The 18,562-nt window shown below is 31.0% G+C and overlaps 2 protein-coding genes across 2 annotated transcripts; both read right to left on the minus strand.

Annotated features, from left to right (window-relative positions):
- Positions 1–1,417: 1,417 nt before the first annotated feature.
- On the minus strand, positions 1,418–2,204 carry LOC124831308 (18 kDa seed maturation protein-like). Its single transcript, XM_047305253.2, has 2 exons — positions 2,012–2,204; positions 1,418–1,889 (listed from the first exon to the last, which is right to left on the minus strand). Exons 1-2 carry the CDS (start codon positions 2,117–2,119, stop codon positions 1,665–1,667), a joined length of 333 nt encoding a protein of 110 aa, XP_047161209.1. The 5' UTR covers positions 2,120–2,204; the 3' UTR covers positions 1,418–1,664.
- A 3,542-nt stretch (positions 2,205–5,746) lies between these two features.
- LOC148206420 (18 kDa seed maturation protein-like) lies at positions 5,747–6,668 on the minus strand. Its single transcript, XM_088113513.1, has 2 exons — positions 6,471–6,668; positions 5,747–6,349 (listed from the first exon to the last, which is right to left on the minus strand). Exons 1-2 carry the CDS (start codon positions 6,576–6,578, stop codon positions 5,957–5,959), a joined length of 501 nt encoding a protein of 166 aa, XP_087969639.1. The 5' UTR covers positions 6,579–6,668; the 3' UTR covers positions 5,747–5,956.
- Positions 6,669–18,562: the final 11,894 nt, after the last annotated feature.

Consider the following 18,562-nt stretch of genomic DNA (forward strand, 5'->3'; position numbering starts at 1 on the left):
CATTAGTGTCGTCTTTGTAGTGTATGTATAACAATTTTTGTTTTAAAAATATTTTTATTATGATTTTACGTTTTTGTTTACTTTTTTACGAAAAATTAGAAGATTCGAATCCAAAAGTTCAAATTAAAAAATAAAACAAAGATTCTTGTTTAAGCGAGAGGCATATAATTTGCACCTTATCTTTTGCACTATGTTGTCGAGACCCTTTGAGAGCGAATTAAAAAAAAAAAAATCAACTCAAATTATTATAAATATAGGATTAGACACACAAGCCTTGAAATCATCTTAACTAAACGCACAAATTAGAATATGCTTACTAGTTCTTTATTTTGGTGTAAAATCATAAGTAACTAAATACACTGTTGATAAAGGTTGATGTACCCTATTCATATATTTATCTTTTCTTACCCAAAATTAGTTTTTTATTCGACTAATTGTTTTAATGCTTCTTTACCTAATCACGTTTTGACAATATTAATTGCAGTTAAAAGTTACTTGTAATAGTTGTAGCATTTTTCCTTAATGTTAATGAGCTAACTGTCAAGCAATCCATGAATCAAATTAAAATAAATTTAGCCGTACCGTTGAATTATTTGCATAATTAAATTTATGTACCTAAAGAATAATATATAATTAAATTAAATGAAAAAAATAGTAAAATCAATCTTCATAACTTTTTTTCTCATCTCATCCGACAATTGTTTTATTGTCTCATTCTCAAAATTTTGTTTTGTTATTCTTAAATTAAGTAAGTTTAGTAATATTTCCTCTCTTATTATTAAAACTAAAAAAATTCTTATTTAATTCTTTATTCTCTTAAATTCTCTATTCTGTAAATTGGATTATGCTTTTCTATTTAAGTAATTATATAACAAATTTATGTGAATTTGATGCTACCTTTAGTTCGTTTAGTATAGTTTCAACAAATTAATACGTTCGACAGAGTCATTATAGACGTAGAATGTATGAAGATAATATAGATATTAGGAAGTCTATTTGATTTAATTTGCAATAGTTTTATGCAAAATATAGTGTGGTCACAAATGGCGGTTTATTGTTAAAAATTATACGAAAGTTTGTAATCGAGTAGAATGTACCACTGAAAGAACTAAACACTTCATAGCTACACCATAAACAGAATCTATCCAAATATTTCCTATAGTTGATTAATTCATGATTTGAGAATAAAAAAATAATAAAATAGAACTCATGGATTATTGTAATATTTACCTTTACAATCATAATATTTGATAAAAAAAATTAAAATATGGAAAATGAATAGTTGATGACTTCATATCTTCATTCTGAAGAAACTTTGTATTTGTTTACTCGTTAGATAAACAACATTGGTAATTTATATATGCCTTTTATTTTCTTCATTATTTGATTTTTCATTTTCAAAATATAATAATCCTCATAACACAATACCATGATATTGTTTATTTATTGAAACGGAAATGATACATAACGATACAGTACAGTGAAAACACTTTTACAGTGGTATCCAGTAACAACATCCCATCCACTCTCCATAACAAAAATGGAGAGAAAAGGGACAAACAAGAAAAAACAAAGAAAAAAGAGCATGAACACAAAACAACAACACCGTTTTTATTAAACCATTGCTAATAACTTTTGATGATATATAGTATAATCATCATTATTTAACTGTAACTACCTCCAGTCCCATGGTGGAATCCCGTGGGACGACCATGCACCCCGGTGGTGGGGTAGGTGGCCCCCTGTTTCACCGCCGAGTTATGCTCACTCGCCACAGCGTTGTGTTCACGCGCCGCCTGCTTGTCCAGCTCAGCCTGGTCGACCTTAGCTTCCTTCTTCTCGGTTGCTAATTCCTTTTTCAACGGATCACGTGATGTCATTCTTTCTGCCTGGTTATACACAAGCAGAATGATAATTAAGTAGGTGAGAAATGATGAATATTTTATGAAAAATATGATAGTAAGTATTAATATAATGGTGCTATGCAAACATAAAGGGTTGATATATATACCTTCTCTTGGAGAGTGGCCTTGGTCTTCTCCATGCCAGCTTTGGCAGAAGCACCAATGTTTGAAGCCTTTTCCTTCATGGATTCTCCTGTATTCTTTCCTCCCTGCATTTTTAACTATTGCTTCTATTATTTTCTTTCTTTCTTTCTTTCTCAGATTTAGGTTTTCTTCAGCTCACTGTATCAGACTCAAACATCCCACACCGAATAAATAGATTTAGGTGCTACCATATCTTTCCACACCAGCACATGCACTAGTACGCGTGGCAAGTTTCTCGGCCTAGTTTGGTTCATCTTCTTACACGTAATTGCCGCGTGTTAATTACCTACGACCTTCAACACTGATGGGGATTCAAATAATGTTAAGGACGCGTGGCTCTATCTTTTTTATAATCTGTAACGAAATTCGATTTTATCTATAGATAATCTCAGTTTTATTTTTATATTTTCTCTCTTCAAATAATTTCGATTTCTCTTAATTTATTTTGAAAAATATCCATTATTTCTATTGTTTAATTTTTATTAAACTTATTATTATTATATTATTGTTTTGCAAAATAATATAATGTGTTTTCACTTAATATAAATATGAGTTAATTTATAAAGTTAATTAATAATATGAAGTAACATTCACTTATATATAATAGTTAATAATTTACAAACTTTTAATACACATCTCTCTAGTATCAAGATACGACATACGCATATCAAACTAGATAATAATGAGTAATTTGATATATAACAATTCAATAACTTCACCTAATCTGTTATGGAAGAAGAGTACAAGAAGTAAAACAAGAAGGGAGGTTTATAATCCTTTTGCTATTTTTTTTTGTTTATCATCTCGTTATGTTTAGTTTTCGTAGTTGGTTTGGTTGACTTGACCTAAATTGATATGTTAACTTGTTTTCGGTTGACTTGACCTAAGTTGATATGTTAACTTGTTTTCTTTGTCTTCTTCAATGACTTCAGGTTAGTTCGATAACTTGATAGGTCGACCTTATTTAATAGCCTTAAGTACATCCAATATTTTGACAACCTAGTTTCATGACAGTCTAATAGTTCGATTGTAGAAATTCGGCAACCTGACAACACCATATTCCATCATAAATAAACTTTTCTCGACGAATTATCGACAATCAATTAATCTGTCGATAATACCATTATTGGTAATCATACGAATATTTGCATTCGGTAATTAACGAAGGAAAAGTCGTCAAGAAAAGTAACCCCTATATCTCAAACCAAGAGGGGTGAATTGGATTTCAAAAGCTTTTTAAATCTTTAAAGAATATTTAATCTTGAATCAAAGTCAAAGATGTTTGAATAAATCAAGCAAAGAAATGTAAAAGAAAGATTAAAACACATAAATATTTATATTGGTTCAGTTCCTACAAAAAGCCTACATCCAGTTTTCTCTCAACAACTTTAGTGTAGGTAATTCACTAATCAAGGTTTGAATTCAAGAATACAATGATACACTTAATTGGTATCCTCATCACACTCAAATCTAATACAAGAGAGGATTTCACTCACTCTCTAAACTGACCTATCCACATAGGTATCAAATCAAACACAATGTATAAGAACCTGAAGTAATTACACTCAATAGTGTAGATAGATCATAACAAGTGAACTCCTTTGACTTTTGATGGATTTCTTGTTTTCTCATTCACCAATGTAGCTTGAAATCTCCTAGAATTCTTCTTGAATATATCTATATCAAACTCAGAGAAACTCAGAGAAAATGTCAGTATATTGCCAGTGAAAAAATGTAATGAGTCAAATCTCTAATATGATTTAAATAGAAAATTATATTCTGTCGCAGTTTAATCGATTAGATTAATATTGTAATCGATTATGTTTTTGTTTCTGTTTTAATTAATTATGTTACTTATATAATAGATTAAAATGACAATTATGTCTTATTAGATTGTTAGCATAATAAATTAGATCATGTTTCTTTTTTAATCAATTATGTAATTAATGTAATTGATTAAAATAACATTATGTCTTATTTTTCTCTCTAACATATTAGACTACCGGCATAATATATTATATTTAACTTTTGTTTTAATTGATTATGTTATGTAATGATCATAACAGATAGGTTTGTCTTAATTTTTACTTTCTATGAATTCTAAATTCTTTTAATAGATTATATTACTTTCGATTAATAATATCATAAATATAAGAATTATTTAGGCTTATTTCAATGTTATTTAGGCTTATTTCAATTCATCTACTTATGATATACATTTAACAAACATGTTTAATGTTTTAAACATTTATTTAAAATTATGTTTAATGTTTTAAATATTTATTTAAAATTATGTTTAATGTTTTAAATATTTATTTAAAATTATGTTTAATGTTTTAAACATTTATTTAAAATATGTTTAATGTTTTAAACATTTATTTAAAATTATGTTTAATGTTTTAAACATTTATTTAAAATTATGTTTAATGTTTTAAACATTTATTTAAAATTATGTTTAATGTTTTAAACATTTATTTAAAATTATGTTGTGTAAGAATGATTAGAACATTTTCAACTCATTATCAACCTTTCATCGTTAAAAAAACCAAAATGTTTGGAGTCTTTTCAACAATCTCTTCCTTTACTTTTTTTTTTAATTATGACCAATAAACTTTCATCAATTATCCAAAAATAACAAAACAATTAAGTATGACAAAGTCGATAAAATCCCAATGGTGCTTAGGGTAAGGTGTAGTGAACAACATAGGGAGATTAGGATGGAGAAATTCTGAATATTGAAGAAGAAAAGTTTTTGCCAAACTGAAATTTAGAGAAAAAAAATCCTAATTTCTAATTGGTCACAGTGTTTTGATAATTGAGAGAAAAAAATCCTAATTTCTAATTTCATTCGATGGTCACAGTTTTTTGATAATGACTAACCTTATCTTTACTGGCGAATATATCAATCAATAACTTATTTTTGTGTCATTATTTGCGGTAAGTAACCATTTACGATAATTATAATTGGAAAATAACTTTTCCCTATAATGAATGATCTCACTCTCAAGTCTCTCATCCATTTGTTGGATTATTCTTCTTATCATTTTATTATGTCCAGTTATTAACAATCTCATAATATCCTTGTGATAATTTTAATCAAATATAATATTACTTGTGATCATTTTAATCAAATATAATATTCCTTGTGATAAATTTAATCAATATAATATTCCTTGTGATAATTTCTCCCTTTAACCGATATCAAAATGTTCAGAGAGAGTATGTGAAATCTGCTTTAACCGATATCAAAATGTTCAGAGAGAGTATGTGAAATCTGATTATATGAGATCAATATCAAATTGTTTTGAGTGTGAGATCAATGTCAAATTGTTGAGTGTATGAGATCGACTTATATTTATAAGTGTTTTGTTTTTATTTATAAAGTTAGTCTATTTCAATATAAGTGTTTTGTTTTTATTTATAAAGTTAGTCTATTTCTCTTAAACCCGGTTGTAATAAATGTATCAAAAACTCTCAATAACTTTATCTTCATGACTTTGTATATGTAAGAAGTCTCAATAACTATATCTTATTATTGATTTTGTATTCGGAAAAACTCTCAATAACTTATCTTTAAGTTGGTTTCTTATTAAAGGTCATTTATTTGGATCTGATCGATTTCATCCCAACTTAAAATGATGAGTTTAAGTACTGTACGATTTGATTTTTCATTTTCAAATAGATTTTTCAAAATATAATAATCGTCGTAATACACTACACGCATCTTGTTTATTTATTGAAACGGAAGTGATACATAAAGGGACAGTAGAGTGAAAGAAAGCACTTTTACAGTAGCTAGTAACAACACCCCATTCACTCTCCATGACAAAAATGGAGGGAAAAGGGGACAGAAAAAAAAGCATGAACAGAAAACACTACATCGTTTTTATTAAACCGTTGCCAATAACTTATTTGATTATAGTATAATCATCATTCGGGTTTCCATACCCATAATCATTCGGGTTTCCACCTGCACGGGTATTACGGGCCGTAGCTGTGCCTCCCAGGCCTCGATTGGTCCCAACGGGATGCGAGCCCACCACTCCTTCAGTCACGTGGCCCGTGGGCTGCCCAGTGCCGTGACCTGGCATCGCCGAGATCTGGTGGAATCCCGTGGGATGACCATGCTCCCCGGTGGTGGAGTAGGTGGCTCCCTGTTTCACCACCGAGTTATGCTCACTCACCGCAGCGTTATGTTCACGGGCCGCCAGCTTGTCCAGCTCAGCCTGGTTGACCTTAGCTTCCTTCTTCTGGGTTGCTAATTCCTTTTGCAACGGATCACGTGCTGTCATTCTTTCTGCCTGGTTATAGCACAAGCACATTTATAATTAAGTAGGTGACAAAATGATGAATATTTTATGAAAAATATGATAGTAAGTATTAATATAATGGTGCTATGCAAATAAAGGGTTGATATAATACCTTCTCTTGGAGAGTGGCCTTGGTCTTCTCCATGCCAGCTTTGGCAGAAGCACCAATGTTTGAAGCCTTTTCCTTCATGGATTCTCCTGTATTCTTTCCTCCCTGCATTTTTAACTATTGCTTCTATTATTTTCTTTCTTTCTTTTCTTTCTCAGATTAGGTTTTCTTCAGCTCACTGTATCAGACTCAAACATCGCACACCGAATAAATAGATTTAGGTGCTACCATATCTTTCTCACACCAGCACATGCAGTAGTACGCGTGGCAAGTTTCTCGGCCTAGTTTGGTTCATCTTCTTACACGTAATTGCCGCGTGTCAGTTAGCTACGACCTTCAACACTGATGGGGTTTCCAATGTTAAGGACGCGTGGCTGTATCTTTTTTATAATTTGTAATGAAATTCGATTTTATCTATAGATCATCTCAGTTTTATTTTTATATTTCCTGTCTTCAAATAATTTCGATTTTTCTTAATTTATTTTGAAAAATATTCATTATTTCTATTGTTTAATTTTCCTGAAACTTATTATAATTATATATTTATTATTTTAAAAAATAATATAATGTGTTTTCTTAAATATATGAGTTAATTTATAAAATTAATTAATAAGATGAAGTGACGTTGACTTGTATATAATAATTAATAATTGATTTTATTTTATTTATATTATATATTTTTAGCATCAAAATCATGTATATCAAACTAGATAATAATGAGTAGTCTGAATTTAAGTTAGGTTAAACCAAATTATTCCAAGCTCACCTTAAATAAAATTGAGTTAGACCCAACTTAAATTAAGTATTAATGAGTAATGAACGTACCTTATGTAGAGTCGAGTCAGGCCCACCTTAGGCTAAGCTGAGGCAAGTTCACCTCTAACTAAGTTAATTAGGCTAAGTCTACCCTGAATTGAATCGAGTCCACGTTGCCGATTCAAGTTAGGTCCAACTCTTTAACTTGAGTCAAATCCACTTCTAATAAAGTAAAGTTATCTTTATGTTAACTGAGTAAAGTCAAATAAGATGAGATCAAGTTTAGTCATAACAATGTTGGGCCAATTCTAAAAGTGCTCACAACATATCAATTTGATTTTAACTATTTTGTGTTGAATTGAGTTGAACCCATCTTTAATAGATTCAAATCCTTATTTAGTCTTTTACAATAAAACTCTCCATAGCTCAAAAGGAATCTCATGTACACATGTGGCCTTATATTTAACTCTAGATTATTTTTGAAACTAACTATTAGAATATTATAACTACATGTATATTCCAATTTAAATGATCCATAACTGCGTGCTTGGATTAAACGACCTTGGATAATCAATGTATTAACTTTAAAGTTAATGAGCTAAGCTCTAAGGTTATCTTTGTTGCCCTACATATATAACTTTATCCACCTGGAACCCACTTCTCTCGGGCAAGTATAATTTGGAAAAGATAAATTAACAAAAAATGGATACAAAGAAATCGAGAAGTACACATTCTCCAGCATCTACTAGCCATGGCAAATTTGGTCTAATTTTTTACCAATCCAAGCCGATCACAAGTATACTATCATCAAAAGACAAACTAAATGATCTGTGAGAAATAAGACTGGTTTATTATTCTCAATCATAATAAATACATTCTCATATCTTCTATTTGTAATAATCTAATTCTCCTAAAAAGGGAAATAGGGAAACTAGGAAATCTAGGAAAATAAAATAAAAGATTATGTATCTATTTCCTCTAATTAGGGAGATTCTAAAGATATTATCTCAAATTATAATACTCCCCCTCAAGTTGGATCATACAAGATTGTATGAACCAAGCTTGGAATAGACAAAAGCAAACTAGCACCATGAAACTTCAACTTGGACAGCAATGAACGAGGGCGAACTAGCACCATGAAACTTCAACTTGGACAACAATGGACGAGAGAGATTTCCATCAAAAAATGGATGATGACTTGCAGCAACAAACAACAACAAACTACTAGAACAGATGAATGACCTATAGTGGCGAACAACAACAAACTGCAAGGACTGGATTGCCATCAATTGTGGCGAACAACAACAAAACTTCAAGAACATGATTTCCATGGTAACATATGGGAGAACTTCAAAGGCTAAAAGCCACAAACCTGTAGGGACTTAATTGCCCTAACACCAACGAACCTTTAGGGACTTAACTGCCCTAACAACAACGAACCTTCAAGGACTTAACTATCCTAACCTTTAGAGACTTAACTGCCCTAACAACAACGAGCCTTCAAGGACTTTACTGTCTTGAACAGTAACAAACTTTCAGGGACTTAACTGCCCTGAACAACAACAAACCTGCAGGAACTGAACTGCCCTGCAGCGGCTAACAGCAACAAACCTGTAGGGACTTAACAACCCTACAACGGCTACAACTTTTCTTCCCCTCACGACTGAACGACATATGCACGTCAATGACAGAATGTGAAGGTAGAAGAATTGGTGAGAACTGATCTGTACTTGGGGACAAATCTAAAACCCCTAACATCGAACGAGCCATATCAGCGTGCAGTCTCATAGAACAACTCTCAGTAAGCTATTACAACAAGGCATTAGAACAACTCTCAGTGAGCTGTTACAATAAGGCATTGGCAGAAACCAAAAACACCAAAGATTGGGACTTATGATGGCATCAAAAGGCCAAAGACAAGTTGGAGGTCCAAAGTTCTCTACTGGGCTACTCTTAAATGGTGATACTTAACACTGTATCACAACAAGTACAGGCTAAACTCTAGCCCAAGAAGAAAGTTCTTTGAAGGGGCTGAAAAATATTTCCCCTCACGGCAAACAACCGACAGCGACAAACTGTAGAGGTTACAACAACTAACTGTCGCGATGGCGACTGACTGGGTCGGCCGACTGTGGTTGCAGCGGAACGAAGCACTATTGCTCGAGAAACAGAAACGAATAGAGAGGTAGAGAACCCTTGGAAAGAACTGATGCGATGGCGTCGAAAGAGGTCTCCCTGTCGAGAGAGCGGGTCATGAAGTATATCCAGCGATTCAGTACAGTGGCGAGATGATGGCGTTAAAGTGACATCAGAAGGAGCAGATTACAGAGATGGAGGTTCGGCGACACAACCAGTAGTGGCGCGGTGTGAGTTCGACACCGGGAGGGTGGCGCGTAACGAACGCGCACCTGAGACCAGCTGAAGAAAGGTCGTGCATGGGGAGGCTTCTAGGAGGTGGATTACCAGGGTTGAGTCGCGCTCCTTGAGGCGCACCCAACCCTTATCTTCGCCGAAGAAAATGACGACGGCGACGGCGACTATCAGACTGATTTTTAGCTCATGGCGGCGCGTGAATGAGAAGTAGTCATCGGAACCGGCGCGGTTGGCCTTCGCTCGAAGAGACGATCCAGATCCGCTGGTCATTGGTCGAAACTATGACGGTGGCCGCCGGCGGACGGTGGCCGACAGCAGAGAGCGGCAGTGCACAGCGAAATACAGTGAACGAGGATCCTGATTGGAAGTCAATGAAGAGGCCAACTATGGGCATTACGTAAACTACAAGTGCAACTACTTGTCTGAAAGGGAATCTCATTCTGAGACAAATTCTGGAAGTATAGCTTATAGCTAGGTCAGATTCAACTCTCTGGAAGTATAGCTTATAGGTAGGTCAGATTGAATTCTGGACGTAAAGCTTATAGCTAGGTTAGATTCAACTCACTGGAAGTATAGTTTATAGCTAGGTCAGATTAATCTCTGGAAGTATAGCTTATAGCTTGGCCAGATTCTAGAAGCACAATTTTGTGTAGGTGTTATTAGAAGGACAGACGTGTTGGTAATGTTGGAGAAAAAGCTAGAATTCTAAGGTAGAACTTGACTCGAGCAATTGGAGCCCATTAAAAACATATGTTAAATAAGAGAATTTTAGGGGGTCGCTGGCAGACAGCAAAGACAGCGGAAGCGGATTAGACAAGCTCTGATACCATATGGAAAATAAGACTGATTTATTATTCTCAATCATAATAAATACATTCTCATATCTTCTATATCTTCTATTTGTAATAATCTAATTCTCCTAAAAAAGGAAATAGGGAAACTAGGAAACCTAGGAAAATAAAATAAAAGATTATGTATCTATTTCCTCTTAGAAAGATTATAAAGATATTGTCTCAAATTCATTAAATACATTTTGATACTTTCGTATCCTGAATACTTTCAGTTGGCAAAAGTCACTTTGGTGCTGAAATTTTAAGTAGAGAAGATAATATAAACTATCATGATACCTGACTACATAAGTGGAATTTCCAAGTAAAGCAAACATGAACATATCGAGACCCTATAAATAGTAAGAAGCAACTATAAAGTCCTGCTGACACTGCTTCATGTGACTAGAAACTAATTTGTTTTACCGCTCTCATAAGAGGGATTTGGTGAAGGGAGAAGAGTTATCTTCCATATTTCCTCCCAAAGTTTTCAGGTGCTAAATGATAAACAAGACCAAATGCATCAAGGACTACAGCTTTAACAGTTAGTGCCTAACCTCAGCATGACCCCTTCTGATCTGCAAAATCTAGAGAAATATTGTCATCCTTCCTTGATCATAAACAACTAATATGCAGCACTCACCTAACATTGGCTAGCAATAACCAAAAAGTTTCAAATCACAAATAAAAAAGATTATATTATATGTTGTTCTATTCATATTCTTATAGCATATACACAAACTATATTAGAAAAAGTTAGTAGGATATCAAAACAGCATGATTAATTTCTAATATGGTAATCAAAGTTGCCATTTGCATTACTTGAAAAAGCTTTCGCGAAAATTGTTGTCGTGGGTTTGAGCCCATATATGGTTAATATTTTTACTCAATGGTTGAAACATATTGATAACACCAAGAAAAATTAATGTTGAAACCTGAACAAAGACTAGAGGGATTTAGATTTCAATTATGGCACTAGTAGTAGAATTAGAATTAGAATGTTTACCAAACAAAGAATACTCTTCATTCGTTGTGGAAAAACTTTGCTTATTCACTTCAGATTAACACAAAAAAAAAACATGCATAGAGACCAAACCAAAGAGAAAGAAGAAAAATATGAATGAATCTTCAGCATTTTGTTCAGAAAATTCTTTAAAAGAAAAAATAATAAATCATTCCATCAAAATAAATTTAGAGCTCATAGTGATTAACAACCTGTTGGAATCAGATATCTAAATTTCAAACTAAGAAATCTTAAATAAAATCTAGCATTGAAGTTGACAGCCCAAGATTAAGGGAATCCAATATGTTTCTTTAAGCTGAACCCATCAGGAGATTGAAGTTGACTACGAAAAGATCATTGTGCATTTTTTATAGATTTTTTTGAGAAAGAGTAATTACCGGAGAGGTCTGAGACACGTGTCAATTTTTATCTATCCATGTTCTTCTGACTCTTTAAAATAGAAAGAGTAGAAGACAAGTCCTTCAATTTTGTGTTATAAACTAACTATAGTATCAATGCTTAAATAACTACACATAATTAGTTTCAAAAAGAACATGTTAGTTATACTTAAAATAGCATTTTTCAAGTTTTTTTTTTATATAAAAATGGACTGACTTTCTTTTTATGAAAATATATCTTGTTTTAACCACAATATGATATAACTATTTATATAAATAAATGTTACATGCTAGAAAACTGACTATTATTATATATATATATAGGGGTTTGCTAACGCGTACGCCTGTTTTTCAGTTGGTACATTTTAGCAATGTGTACCGGGTTTTAGTAGACAAAAATATCCTTGTATATCATGGATTCTAAGTTTTAAGGTTAAGGGTATTTTAATAATTTTCATTCTCAAAACTAAAAAAAGGAAAAAAAGAAATCCCCCAAATCCTTACTCACCTCTCTCATTCCTCTCAACTCTTTCTCTTTCCTCTTTCTCACTCCAATTTTTTCTCTGTCATCCCTACTGTAGCCCCAATTGAAAAAATCAGAAACACTTGCTGTTAAACAATCTTACAAAAAATGATTTTATAATGAGTTTTCATCTTATAATTTTTGTCTTATCTAATTTTATCCAATTTTCACAAGCATAAAGGAATTGATAATTGACCTGGAAAAAAATCAGAAATACTCGCTGTTAAACAATTTCTTACAAAAAATGATTTTATAATGAGTTTTTATTTTATAATTTTTGTCTAATCTAATTTTATCTAATTTTCACAAGCATAATGACATCAAAGGAATTGGTAATTGGCCTGGAAAAAAATTAGAAACACTCAGTTGTTAAACAATTTATTACAAAAAATGACTTTATAATGAGTTTTCATTTTATAATTTTTGTCGTATATAATTTTATCTAATTTTCACAAGCATAATGACATCCGAAAGAATAAGTAATTGGCCTGGAGGGTTTTTTTAGAGATGATGATTCAACAAATACAGATGATGAAATTAGAGAGGTTAGTGAAGATGATGAAATTGAAGAGATCTTGAATAAACCTTTGCCTTGAAGGTAAATATGTCAATGACTTAACTCTTTACAAAGGAAATTTTTTTAAAGGCATGTGTTTCTGATTTTTTTCAATTGGGGCTACAGTAGAGATGACATAGAAAAAGTTGGAGTGAGAAAGATGAAAGAGAAAGGATTGAGAGGAATGAGAGAGGTGAGTAAGGGTTTGGGGGATTTCTTTTTTTTTTTTTTTTTAAGTTTTGAGAATGAAAATTATTAAAATACCCTTAACCTTAAAACTTGGAATCCATAATATATAAGGATATTTTTGTTTACTAAAGGATATTTTTGTTTACTAAAATCCGGTACACATTGCTAAAATGTACCAACTGAAAAACAGACGTACGCGCGTTAGCAAACCCCATATATACATATATATATATATATATATATATATATATATATATATATATATATATATATATATATATATAAAAGTTACCTATAAAGAGTGTTTAGAGTTATTTTTGATTGCTTTTAATTAATATTAAGAGCATCCAAAATTAGGTACTGATTAGTCATATATAATCACAAAAGTACAATAAAATTATAATATTTTTATTTGTATCAAATTTAAAATATATTAGAGTTTAATAAGTTAGTTTGTGTTTTAGATGTAATATATTAAACCAATATTTAGTTAAAAAAGATTATTTGCAAGAAAATAAATTTACTGGGTAATTTTATAAAAAATTTCAATTTCTGTAAAAGAATTTTTTTACAAGAAAACTCACTTATATTTATTATGGAAAATAATTCACAAAAATGTGCATGTAGGTTAGAAAATATTTCACATAAAAAGCGTAAATATTTTCTGCTGGAAATTTCCACAAAAAAAAACATGCAAGTAATAGATGTGTTTTATAGTAGTATACAACTTAAAAGAAAATTCTTACTTAAATTCGGATTTAGTTAGGTAATAACTATTAAGATAGTCTATTTTTTATTTATTTACACAATTAACATGCCCAATTTAGTATAATATATTAAATATTAAAAAAAGTACCAATTGACCAAATTTTTACACATGCTATATTTTGAATTTTTAACTACTATTTGCTGTTTCTGTTTAAACTCTAACGATAAACACACTTTATTAACGTTATACGTTTTCTAAATAAAGATAATTAGTCTTAATAATTATTAAACACTGTAAAACTGTAACATCCCATAATCTGACACTTGACATGTAATAGATTTTATAAATATTGTAACATTTCTACATTCGGTCAGACGGTAATATATATACTTCATAACAGACGGTAATATATATACTTCATAATTGATAGTTGATATATTGTAGCATTACACCACCACTCATAATGAATATAAAGGATTTCATACAAGATACAAGATACAAGATACATATACATATATATATATATATATATATATATATATATATATATATATATATATATATATGTGTGTGTGTGTGTGTGTGTGTTTTAAACTCAGATTTCAACTAAAACTCATAAATACAACTCGAACTCTTCTAATTTATTCTTCTATCTCTTCCTTCATTGGCACTGAATCGAGCGATATTCCTTCATCTGCTCCCGTATAACGAATTATACGATCATCACACAAACACAAACAAGTTGGGGTGAGCTAACATTACACAAATAATTTGTAAAACATGCATAATTACATTGATACAGTTAACAAACATCATATAATAATTATGTCATACACCCACATACTATCATACAACAATCGCACTATAGACACTCATCCCATCATACCACAATCCCTAATAGACACTTATCCCACAATATTCAATAGACACTCATCCCACAACACCCAATAGACACTCATCTGGATGATACGTTGATGAGCAGTCACGGGAGGTTATGCACTTGTGATGACTTATACTTATTCTTACAAATACACTTCCAAATATTTTATACCATCCACAAGGTTAGTCCTCAACACTATGTCCAAAACCGGCACATAGACCAGGACCTCGTGTCCCTCTCACCACATAATTCATCCTTCTCTACTTGAGATTGGATGATTATTAGAGTATTAGGATAACCTCCAACAGCAGGACCCTCAACATCAACATATACACTAATACCATATCATTACAGAATCTCTCCATGAGACTCATATTATGCTCATATTCCTCAACTCATATTATATCATTACAAAATCTTCCCCGTAATACTCATATCATGTTCAGATGCATAATTTCATATCAACATCATAAAATACATTCATCACATAAATCAATATATTACAAACAAATTAACAATAATAAAATATTACTATAAATGGTCACCGGAGAAGCTGAATCTGGCAGAGCTAGTTAGACAATTTCTCATCCTTCCAGGAAGATGCAATAAAAATTAAATAGAACAGTAAAAGTTCTGGGGAACAAGAAGTTGAATCTGGCAGAGCCGGTTAGACAACTTCTCTTCCTTCCAAAAAGATGCAATGAAAATAAATAAAACAATAAAAGTTCTCGGGAAACAAGAAGTTGAATCTGGCAGAGCCGGTTAGACAACTTCTTATCTTTCCAAAAATACAATATAAATAAATAAGAAAAACAATAAAAGGTATGGGGAATACAAGAAGTTGAATCTGGCAGAGCTGGTTAGACAACTTCTCATCCTTCTAAAAATGCAAAAGAAACAACTAAATGTTCTGAGTAATAATAACGTACAATTAGTATAGCAGAATCAGTATCACGTTTTACAACTATCAAACTTGGATCTCGGCACAGAAGAGCATGTTCTTATTCGAAATTCAAGATCATACAGAAACAAAATACTCCATATTCAAGATTTAAGATCAGACAAAAGCAAAATATTGCATATTCAAGACTCAAGATAATACAAAACGAAATACTCAAGGTTAGCTCCCCTGACCTCTATTTCAGACTTAATCTCCTGCTTAGAAGTTGTTCCCCAAAAACTTCCAGAATTTTCTCTTTGCAACTAGAATTTCCTCCAACTCTCTTCTCTCAAAATTTTTCTCAATTTTGGGTGCAAGTTTCAGCCTTCCTCATGCTTGCTATATATAGGTTAAGATTTGGCACTATTTAGGTTTTTTTTTTAATAATATTTTATTATAAATAATATTTAAATCCCATTACAGAAAGTTGTTCCCCCTTAACTTCACTTCTGAAAGTAGTTTTGTCTTTTTATTTATTTATTTATTATTTTTTTAATATTTTATTAAAAATACTATTTTATAAAAAATAATATTTTGACTTCACCACCAAAAGTGTCACCATTCCACTTCTGAAAGGTTCTTTATCATTTTGCAATCATATTATTTTTTTTTATTATTATATATATATATATTTAATTTATTATTATTATTATTATATTTTTAATGGACTTTACAAAAACAATATCCTTACACTATAAAACAATTTTTAATAATTACTTTTGTGTATGTTTTATTAGTTTTTTTTTAAATTAAAATATATATATTATATTGAATATATATTTATAGAATTATTCAGCTATTTTCTCCTGCATAATATATGAAAAAAAATATTTATATTATAATTTAATATAAAAAGTAAATGTAATTTGATATTGACAATTTGTATTTAAAATATTATTAATAAAATTATACTATTCTTTAAATAATGTTTATTTTAAGCAAATAAAAGTGAAATATATTTTTAAAATTATATTAATAATGATCAAATAATTCAAAATCATAAGATAGAATTAAAAATCCAAAAATATTATTGAAAAGATTAATATTTTGCTTTGTCTAAAAAAAATTCTTTTGTTTTTTTGTGTATCCTTAAACACATTTTGTAAATTTTTGGTGTAACAATTGCAAGAGCTGGGCTCCTAGGTTAGTATTTGGGTCCATCACTCAAGGGTGTTACTTCCTCCACCACCACATTTTCTCCCTCCACCTCCCCAATTCTATTACATATTTTTTGAATTACAAAACTAACCTTTTATAATTACACAAATAACCTTTTTATTTTTAATCATAATTATTTACTTTAACCCTAAAATCATCTTTCTACCCCTTCTCACCCACCTCCCAACCCTCTCAGATTCTCACCCAAATTCCATCACATTTGTTTATCATCTTCCATTTTTCCTCACAAGGTTAGTGATGATATTTTTATTTTATTTTTTAAATGCAATGCATATATCTCTGTGTTGTGTTCTGTGTTGTGCTGTGCTCTGCGTTTTTTTGCTGTGTGCGTGTGTTGGGAGCAAGGAAGAAGATAACCAGGCCAAAAACGGATGTCGGGTATCCGTTTGGATCTGAAACGGATGTCGATATCCGTCGACGGATGTTGACATCCGTTTTCCCTTAAACGGATGTTGACATCCGTTTTCCCTTAAACGGATGTTGACATCCGTTGACGGATGCTCACATCCGTTTAAAGATTATACGGTTTATATTTTAGGGTTTTATTACGCACCTTCACGCCTCTGAACCTCTCACGCCTCTGAACCAGCACCTTGAAGCACCACCACACTCACGACTGAAGATGAATTGCTTTCCCATTTTCAATCTTACTAAACACAAAGTCCACCACACTCTCACGTTACAATTCTATAAAAGAGAAGAAGAAGTAACGTAAGAGACAACCTGAGAAAAATAATAAAGAGAAAGAGGAAAGAATGATAAAAAGGATAAATGTCCTCGTGAGATTTTAAATAATATTAACCCTAAAATTTTAATAAGGATAAACTAGGAATGAAAAAATAAAAAAAGGGTAAAAGGGGAATGAGATAGTAGAGGAAGCAAGTTGTGGTGGTGGAGAGAGTAACACTCATCACTCAATGTCAGAACAAAAGTAAATCATAAAGATGTCTTCCTCAAAAATTTGGTTTTCGAAAGAAATTTGAAAATTTATTTATTTTATTTATATTAACAACATTTTAATTTATTAAGTTTTTTTATCTGACTTACTTAATTATATTATATAAATATAGTTTCTTTGTCCTTTTTTCCTGTCTAAACTCTTAAATTTCCATTCTGTATTAATCTTTTTTATAAAATAAATAACTAAATTATGAAGCTAAAAATTTCAACCAACAATCATATCTTTTTTTTTGTTAAGCTATTTATTTGCATGATCTTATATATTTTGATGGAAATTGTGAATTCAAAAGTTTAAAATAAAGAAGATTTCTTAGAAAGAAACTTTGTTTTTTTTTTCACTCTGATGGGACATTGATGTCTGTCCACAAGTTTATATTTGCGGTATTATTTTTTTTAATGCTCTTCATTTACAAATTACACTTTTCAGTGTATTTCAAAAACATGTTATTCTGAAGATTTTTACCTTTCTGTGTGGTATTTTTTTTTTAATTTGTCTCCAAAAAATCTTGATTAAAAATTGTCCACATATAACTTGTCTCAATTTAACGCAAGCTGTATAGAAAAGTGGTTTAAGAGAAACACAGAGAATGTACCATAAGATTCTACATCATGTGGCTGATAATTATATATTCAGGTTCATTTGTAAATATATAATATATATATATATATATATATTCTGTGACAAAAGCTATTCAAAATCGGTTGGCCATTGTTGAATCAGCTGGTGACTCGTTGGGATGTCGATGACCATAAGATAAGGAGTCACGTGAGAGTCCCAGATATTTTGGTAGGAAAAGGTCCA

This window comes from Vigna umbellata, chromosome 1 (assembly GCF_029865625.1).
Source record: "Vigna umbellata cultivar VRB3 chromosome 1, Vumbellata_1.0, whole genome shotgun sequence".
Taxonomy (NCBI): domain Eukaryota; kingdom Viridiplantae; phylum Streptophyta; class Magnoliopsida; order Fabales; family Fabaceae; genus Vigna; species Vigna umbellata.